At 38.9% G+C, this 9307-nt stretch overlaps 1 protein-coding gene and 1 non-coding gene across 5 annotated transcripts in view; both read right to left on the reverse strand.

Moving 5' to 3' along the window:
• Positions 1 to 9307, reverse strand: part of CCAR1 (cell division cycle and apoptosis regulator 1) — an 86309-nt gene that overhangs the window by 37871 nt on the left and 39131 nt on the right. For all 4 annotated transcript variants that reach the window (XM_017548943.2, XM_017548942.2, XM_037745864.1 and 1 more), the window contains 7 exons: positions 6971 to 7100; positions 6557 to 6718; positions 3467 to 3692; positions 2717 to 2830; positions 2004 to 2170; positions 1062 to 1272; positions 168 to 251 (listed from right to left, as the gene is read on the reverse strand). In XM_017548943.2, the coding sequence (XP_017404432.1) occupies positions 168 to 251; positions 1062 to 1272; positions 2004 to 2170; positions 2717 to 2830; positions 3467 to 3692; positions 6557 to 6718; positions 6971 to 7100 (1094 nt within the window). The remainder of the gene's footprint in view (positions 1 to 167; positions 252 to 1061; positions 1273 to 2003; positions 2171 to 2716; positions 2831 to 3466; positions 3693 to 6556; positions 6719 to 6970; positions 7101 to 9307) is intronic.
• On the reverse strand, positions 2301 to 2367 carry LOC119474159. The gene has a single exon (XR_005203452.1). It is a non-coding gene; the product is annotated as a small nucleolar RNA SNORD98 (small nucleolar RNA).

Here is a 9307-nt window from a genome sequence, read left to right on the forward strand (position 1 = left end):
TCAGGAGGCTGAAGCAGGAGAATTGCTTGAACCCAGGAGGTGGACGTGCAGTGAGCCAAGATCATGCCACTGCACTCCAGTCTGAGCAACAGAGCAAGACTCCATCTCAAAAAAAAAATGTTTTTTAATTGAAAATATTAAATAAAATCCATCCTTATCAAAGTTACCTTCATTGTCTTTGGATCAAGTTTAGACCAATGGGTAGGTGTAGAAATTTCTTTAGCTTCACCATCATCCTTCTCTTCTTCATCCTGACATACAAAGTTAAGAATGTAATTACCATTATGAAACCTTAAAATAAAAAAAATTTATTTTTAAAAGTCTGTTGCTGATCTGTGCAAGGTCACAAATGTTTCAGATTGTCTTCTCCTAAAGTTATTATTTAGGCAAGTCCACGTACATACATTCTACCACTTTTAACTGATCACAAAGACACTCATCAGCCAATCAAAGCCAGATCTGTGAAACACAAAAGGGTGATAAATTACAACACAAAGGATATCAGGGATGCACAAACACTGCCGGTCTCCACAAACCACACAGTGTGTGATCTTGCCCCAATTTTCAAGCCACCCAAAGACTGATTTAGTCAGACCTTTGAAATGTACCAAAGACGTTGCCACATAGCCTGAAATTTCAAATCTCTCAGACTTGTGGTTGTCCAATTTCAAATATCCTTGACTAGAACTGATGACCATGAAAAAGAAAATTTTTTAAATTTTAGAAAATGGCAAAATGTTTAAAATGGCTTAATACTGAATCTTGTTCAACAACTGGGTCCCAGATTCCAGCAACTAGACCTATGATAAAAACAAAATTCTGTGCAATTTAAGCACAACTTATTTTCCTTTGAGGTCTCAGCACTCTTAAAGTTAGCATAATAGACAGAATTTTTAAAAGAAAAGAACATACAACTATACTGCTGAAAGCTGGATTACCAGTCGCTGTTACCAGTTATGTTCCTCCATGTGTGTTTGTTATGTAGTGTGTGGTGTGCATTTGTGCCTGTGTTCCTGTGCCTGTGAGAAGCGGAAATAGAAAAAGGGATTAGCGTTCAGTGCCTGTTCTCCATCAGCCTCCTTGCGTTCACCCTGAAGCTTCTCGACCAGCTGCTGCTTGTATCCTCGGGAGAGGGTTTCCCACTCTGAGCGGGTGGGAAGGCAATGCCAAACATCCGGGAAAAATAAAACCACTGTCTCCACATGAGCTGGAACTGTACGCCCCTTGTGGGTCTCCTCAGGGCGATGGTAGCGAATCTCTGCAAAACGGTACCTGTTGCAAGGGAAGAAGCATGTTGGAAAAAAAATTCTAAAATACATTTTAAAGACCCTAGTTCACTTGTAGCACATCAAGTAAAGAAATTTTGCTGCAAGAACTTGAGGTTGGTCTAAAGAAAAAAAAATTATAGAAGCCATAGTTCCTCTTTTGGTACATTTGTACAATATTTAATTGGTTAAAGGAAGAATATGTTCCCCCAAGGCATTTTCAAGTTTGATTACAGAGCTACCCATATTTTAGAGAATACCTGAAGAAGCTGGATAGCTGTTCAGATTTCATGTGCTAAAAAAGAATATTCTCAAATTAAGTCACAAGAGATACACTAAAATACACAGGACAAATAAGCCTCAAGAGAAAATATGGCTGAACAAAAATAATCAGCAACTACATCATTTTATAACAAAAGAATTATAATGAAATGAAGTTCTCTCTTGACGATCTTCTCCAGCTATGCATGAAATGAAAAGTATTTTCAACATACATCCAACTTCCAAAGTACAGCATAACAAAACATTTAAATTTTCAGTTTATTTGATTAGTCTTAATTCTTTTTCCCCAAAACATTTTGGCACCAAATAAACTTTAGCTACAAATGGGGATTTTCCTTTGAGATTACCTGCATGACCAGGGTTGCTAAAATAAGCAGGGGGAAGAGGCTGATTGACAAGAAAACTAAATAAACTATTAGTAAAACACTTCTAATCAAGAAATAAGTTGGTACTTACCATTGTGTGCACACACTTAGATCAATGCCTGTCAGAGCCTTACAACAACGAATAGCAGTCTTAATCAACACAGAGGGATCTTTTTCTGGGTCTGGTCCATCCAACGACGGAGACCAGTGGCCTCCAATGGCCATAGCTTCATCCTTGCCTTTCATGCCCACTAAAAACTAATTCAAAACAAAGAATCATTTACATATATTATGCACCCTGTCAAATTACAAATAAGATACTTGAGAAGGAAAGGTACAAACCTTTCCAATATCATTTTACTACCTCTGGTATCTGTCAGTCAAGGAAGAGTTCAGTTCATTGTGTTCCACACTGCATTTCAGCAATGGAATAGGATTTACACACATCATAACTCATCCTTCTAAAATATTTCTTCAGATAGAGTTCTTTTAAAGAAACAAGCTATAATTCAAACTTCAACAACATCCAAAGACACTCTGAATCCGATTACCACTAAGATTTTACTATGTTACAAATGTAAAACATCAAAATGACAGTTGAACTAATAGCATACAGGTAAGATATAGACATAATCTGCAATGAGAAAAACATCTACATCATTAAATTCTGAGTGCTTTAATACTGAAATTAGTCATTAAACTTATCAACAAAAATTAAAATGTAAGGTTTTAAGTTGTATGTGTACAAAATTACAGCTAAGCCAAGTAAATACAACTAAAGTTAAAACAAATGTGTCCTTTTACCTTAACAAGTCTAGCAGGATGTTGAAATCCATCTCGAAGTTCTTGTGGGTCTTCAGCAAGAGCACATGACTTATGATACAAATCTTCCATACTAGGGCTAGCCATCAGCATTACCTATTATAGTCAAATAATTCAATCCTGTCAAAAGTCTAAAGTAATGTGAAAAAATGAGAAGCACTACTAATTATCTTTAAATATTAGATATCTGAAATTTTTTAATAAAAATAGGAAGTAAATACTGTAGCAAAAATAGTTTCAGATACTTCAGCCTCCCAAAGTGCTGGGATTACAGGCGCAAGCCACCGCGCCAGGCCTAGATACCTCATAATTACTTAGTTTTAACTTTTGAAAGGATGCTTTTTCAGTCAATGCTTTAAACAGAAGAAAACTATCGACTTTACATAATATACTGAATGTTTCCCTTGAGACTGATATTTAGTGCATTCATCTAACATTAAGTTTTATCTGAGGCTACCAGAGTCATACAATATTCCAAATGTCTCATTAACATCAATTTTATCTTCACATTTTTATGAGGTTTAAAATGTTAGAATAATAACCAGTTTTACAGCTTAAGACATGAGGCAAAGACAGCTTAAACTTTTAGCCAAAATAGGATTAAGCAGTCAAGAAAAAAAACAGGTATTCAGGTCTACCTAACAACCACTTTCTAAATATTAATTCTACATACCCTTTTATTATCAATAACTGCTAAGAAATTTAAGCTGTATATCGCAGTGGAATACAAACCTTTGCACTGTATAAGTGGTCAGCATCTGGTGGATCAAGAATGGCCATATTTTTTTCTAAGGACTCTACTTCTCTGTGCATTACATAAAAATTGCAGTAATTTCCCAGCTGAAATGGTCTTGACAAAGGGAAAGCATCCACCCATGTAAACTGAGCATCAAAAAAGTCACTAGGTATATACAAATTCTGATAACGGCGCCTTAGTTCCATCATGTCACAACTGGGACTGAAAAACAGACATGAGTAGTGAATAAATAGCCTTAATAAAAAGGTTACACAAACATTCACTCAATTCTGAAGCAAATATAACTGGACACAGTAAAACGTAAGCTCAAAGTCAGTTAGTTACTAATGAATGAGCTACAGATATGAATAGAGGCATGAAAATATTACTTTCAAATTTGTATACTCAAGGCTTTGAATAAATAGTGTCTCAGTGTTATCTTTCTTTCTTTCTTTTTTGAGACAAAGTCTTGCTCTATCACCAAGCTGCGGTGCCGTGGCGTGATCTTGGCTCACTGCAACCTCCACCTCCTGGGTTCAAGTGATTCTCCTGCCTCAGCCTCTGAAGTAGCTAGGACTACAGGCGCACGCCACTACGCCCAGCTAATTTTTTTGTATTTTTAGTAGAGACGGGGTTTCACCATATTAGCCAGGATGGTCTTGATCTCTTGACCTCGTGATCCGTCCACCTTGTCCTCCCAAAGTACTGGGATTACAGGCATGAGCCAACGCGCCCAGCCAATTTCTTTACTTTTTGTTACAGAAGACCCTTTGAAATAACTTGAACCTCAGCTCCAGAAAATATCTGCACAAGAGCAGGTTTTCCTCATTTGGAACTGTGGATTACTTGAAACTTAGGGTTCATGTAGAAATGGATACAAAACAGCAATGAGAGTGGTACCAAATTAGTAGTTCTGTGTGCCCCTCAATCAGGTTTTCTGAGGCTAGAAAAAGTAAAACTTGTATTTTACTATAGTAAGTTCCTAGATCAAGCATACTTACATTTAAAATTAAATACAAAAATCCACACAAAAGCAAAACTCATATGTTCCTTGAATTATCTGCACCTCCACACCCCTTTCTCTGTGAATAAGATCCATACCTGATTATGTATAGAGGGGATAAATTTCTTGTCTTTTAAATCTCGCAATGATTTTTTTAGAAGATCATTTACTTTTTCCTAAGAAGCAGAGCTTTTAAAACAGAGGAACTGAAAGGTCAATATGGTAAAAGATTAAGAAATGTTTGTTAAAAGTATAATGTAAGATGAAAAGACAACCTCTGTCTTTTTTAAAGACACTATAAAGAGAAGTATGAAAGATGAAGTAATCTACATGTAGGGATGTCTTTATTTGAAGGATAAAAATACAGAGCAATAAACTTGTCAGTTAATATACTATTATCTATCCAATCTATCTACAGACAGAATCTTGCTGTCGTCAAGGCCAGAGTGCAGTGTGGCACATTCATAGCTTGCTATAACCTGAATTCCTGGGCTCAAGTAATCCTTCCATCTCAGCCTCCCAAGTATTATAGCTAGGACTACAGAAGCACTACCACATGTGGCTAACTTCTACTTTTTGTAGAGGTGAGGTCTCACTATTCTCCTGCCTCAGACTCCTGAGCAGCTGGAATTACAGGTGCACACCACCATGTGTGCCTTGGGAGGCTGAGGCAGGAGAATCACTTGAACCCAGGAGGCAGAGGTTGCAGTGAGCCAAGACTGCACCACTGCACTTCAGCCTGGGCAACAGAGCGAGACTCCATCTCAAAAAAAAAAAAGTAAACATCAATAAGAAGAAAACTAGTAAATTAATAGTTGCTAATTTGATCATAAACAAGAGTAAATGAACATCAACTATGTAACATAATTAAGAAAAGTTAAAAGCCAAATTTTCTTGGCATTAAGTAGCTGGACTAAAATACACTGGTTTACTAAATCTCGAACTGGATATATAGAAATTTTAGCCTCTGATTAGCCAGTATTATGAATAGTAATTATTACTCTGTTTAAATGTATTAACATCCTATCAGGCCACTGAAGTACATACAGCTATTTGCTTTTAGGCTAAACAGCCTTGAACACTGCTTTTAATGATTTTATTATTTTACTGCCAAAGTTGCCAGAACAACCCACCATTAATTATCAAGAATATACAACTGCCACACACTGGATTAAGTGCTTTGGATACATCAACTAACCCTCACCATAATTTTGCTAGTTAATATTACCTTTGTTTTGCAAGTGAACCTCAGAAACTTCTGGCAACTTGGCCAGGTGCAGTGGCTCACACCTGTAACACGACACCTTGGAAGGCCAAGGCAGGCGGAACACTGGAGGTCAGTAGTTCCAGACCAGCCTGGCCAACATGGTGAAATCCCATCTCTACTAAAAATAAAAAAATTAGCTGGTTGTGGTGCTAACCACCTGTAATCCCACATACTCGGGAGGCTGAGGCAGTTGAATCGATTAAATCCAGGAGGTAGAGGCTGCAGTGAGCCAAAATCACGCCACTGCATTCCAGCCTGGGTGACAGAGTAAGACTCAGCCTCAAAAAAAAAAAAAAAAAAAAATTCCTGGTAATTTGCCATGACTTCTGATTCCAGAAGGTAAGATATGTATGTACATACATACACATATACCATACACGTGTATAAATTATGTATGTCTGTGAGTATATATATTTAGATCTAGGGTTTCTATTATACTACATTGCCACAGCTAAACTTGAAATACTTGATTTACTACTATATTATTGAATCATTGTATACAATGGACTACATATGTTTTCAAGTTATCAATAAATCTAGATCTTAACTGATTGTAACTTTAGGGAATAACTTTATGACAGAGGAATTTCCTTGAAGAGCTGCCTTTTTCAATACCAGTTGATATCCTTCATGGGGGTTTAAAAATAATGCAGCCTTGTAGAGAACTAAGTTACTTCAAATTGTATTTCTGCCCTTATATGAAGAACTCTTAACTGTCGACAAATCAATGTTGCAAGAAAAATACCTCTGTAACATATTCTATCAAATTATATGAAATTGGTAATTCAAGAAAACAATGGCAGGGGAATAACCTACCAATCTAAAGAAAACTTTGAAAACTGAACTGTGTAACGTGGAACAACACGTCGAACTCTCCGAGGTGATCTTTCTCGTTCTCTTCGTGGAGATCTTTCCCGGGAACGTTTCCTCTGAGGTGATCTTTCTCTCGATCTACGTCTTTCTCTCTCTCTTTCACGACTGAAAGCAAATTTTTCTAAGATTACTAAAAAATATTTCTAATATTATAGAAAAGCTCTTCGATGAATAAATAGGGTAGGTAATATAAGCAAGATTCCACAGTATACTTGTTTAACTTTTGTAAATTTGTAATAAAATAAACATAACATAAAGTTTACCATTTAAAAAATTTATAAGCATACACTTCAGTGGCATTAAGTATGTTTACACCGTTGTATTGCCACCATCCACAGTATACTTTAGAAAATATACCTTCGGTCATCTTTTCTGTTAGGCACTTGATCCCCTCTGTCATTCCTTCCTGAAAATCGGGATGGTGGATCTAATCTTCGTGCCGGTTGTGGCTGTGAAACTATACGAACAGGAGGCTGCAATAAACCAGCTTTAAAAGATAAAGAAAAAAATGTTTAGCACTTCTAAACAAAATTCAAAAGCATTACCTGATTAGACAAGGTGAACAAAGTTAAATAACTGAGAGTTAATAAAATTGTTTTTTCAAAGTTGGCCTAATTTATACATATTTTCAAAAAATAGGTACTGTCGAGCCAGGCGCAGTGGCCCATGCCTGTCCCAGCACTTTGGGAGGCTGAGGGGAGTGGATCACCTGAAGGTCAGGAGTTCAAGACCAGCCTGGCAAACATGGTAAAACCAAATCTATGCTAAAAGGTACAAAAATCAGCTGGATGTTGTGGCAGGCTACTCAGGAGCAATCTCAGCTACTCAGGAGGCTGAGGCAGGAGAATTGAGGCAGGTGAGATTCTATCAAAAAAAAAAAAAAAAAAAAGGAAATTATTGGCTAGATGTGGTTGCCACCACTCACAATATGAGTTTTGCCCCCAAACTCCTTACTCTGCACAATGATACAGGGAACTTCCCCAATAGATAAAGAAGAGCTCATCGTGACAATTATTAGTGACCAAAAGCAGAATGACTGAACAGAAAAATCAACCATGTGCAGTGGCTCAGACCTACAAACTCAACACTTTAGTAGGGTGAGGTGGTAGGATTGCCTGCAACCAAAAGTTCAAGACCAGCTTGGGCAACCATAGCAAGACCTCATTGCTACTAAAAATCAAAAAATGGCCAGGCACGGTGGCTCCTCTAATCCCAAAACTTTGGGTGTCAAGGTGGGCAGATCATTTGAGGTCAGGAGTTTGAGACCAGCCTGGCCAAAATGGTGAAACTCCATCTCTTCTAAAAATACCAAAAATACTGGCCAGGAGTGGTGGTGCATGCCTGTAATCCCAGCTACTCGGGAGGCTGAGGCAGGGGGACTGCTTCAACCCAGACGGTGGAGGATGCAGTGAGCTCCGGCCTGGGGGAAAAGGGTGAGACTCAGTCTCAAAAAAGAAAAGTCTTACACGAAAGATCATAAAAGTGGAATCGCACATTAGGTTCAAAACCAAACAAGGATGCATACTTACAGAATAAAACTACTATTAAAGAAAAAGAGTTCCAAACAGCTTTCTTTTTTTTGAGACAGGGACTTCCTGTCACCCAGGTTGGAGTGCAGCTGCACAATCTTGGCTCCACCCCTGGGCTCAAGTGGTCTTCCCACCTCAGCCTCCCAAGTAGCTGGAACTGCAGGTGCACATCACCATGCCCGGCTACTTCGTTGGATTTTTAGTAGAGATGGGGTCTCACCAAGTTGCCCAGGCTGATCTCGAACTCCTGAGCTCAAGCAATTCGTCCAACTCAGCCTCCCAAAGTGCTGGGATCACAGGCGTGAGCCACTGCCCTGCTACCAGCCACAGTGTCGTATTTTTTTGGACCTAAGTAGTGATTACACAGGTGTTCATTTACATTGTAATCTGTCATCATTTTGCTATGTGTCATCATTTACAATGACAAAGAAAATGCAGGCTGGGAGCAGTGGCTCACACCTGTAATCCCAGCACTTTGGGAGGCCAGGGCAGGCCGATTACTTGACTCCAGGAGTTCAAGACCAGCTTGGGCAATATGGCAAAACCTGGTCTCTACAAAAAGATACAAAAATTAGAGGAGGGCTGGGGCGGGAGGATTGCTTAAGCCCAAGAGGTTGAGGCTACAGTGAGCTGAGTTCACACCACTGCATCTATGCATGAGAAACGTTGTCTCAAAAAAAAGAAAGAAAGAAAGAAAATGCAGCCTGGGTATCATGGTGAAACCCTATCTATACAAAAGATATAAAATTTAGGCTGGCAGAGTGGTGTGAACCTGCAGTCCCAGCTACTCAGTGAAACTGAGACAGTAGGATCACTTGAGCCGCGAGGCAGAGGTGGCAGTGAGTCAAGATTATACCACCGCACTCTCGACCTGGCAACACTGAGAAGCCCTGTCTCAAAAGAAACAACAAAAGGGCCAGGCACGGTAGCTCACGCCTGTAATTGTAGCATTCTGAGAGGCCAAGGAGGGTGGATCACGAGGTCAGGAGTTCAAGAACAGCCTGGCCACAATGGTGAAACCTCGTCTCTAATAAAAATACAAAAATTAGCAGACTGTGGTGGCACCCACCTGTAGTCCCAGCTACTCAGTGGGCTGAGTCAAGGGAATCAACTGACCCCCAAGAGGCACAGTTTGCAGTGAGCCAAGATTGTGCCACTGCACTCC

This window comes from Cebus imitator, unplaced genomic scaffold (genome assembly GCF_001604975.1).
Source record: "Cebus imitator isolate Cc_AM_T3 unplaced genomic scaffold, Cebus_imitator-1.0 Scaffold215, whole genome shotgun sequence".
Taxonomy (NCBI): Eukaryota; Metazoa; Chordata; class Mammalia; order Primates; family Cebidae; genus Cebus; species Cebus imitator.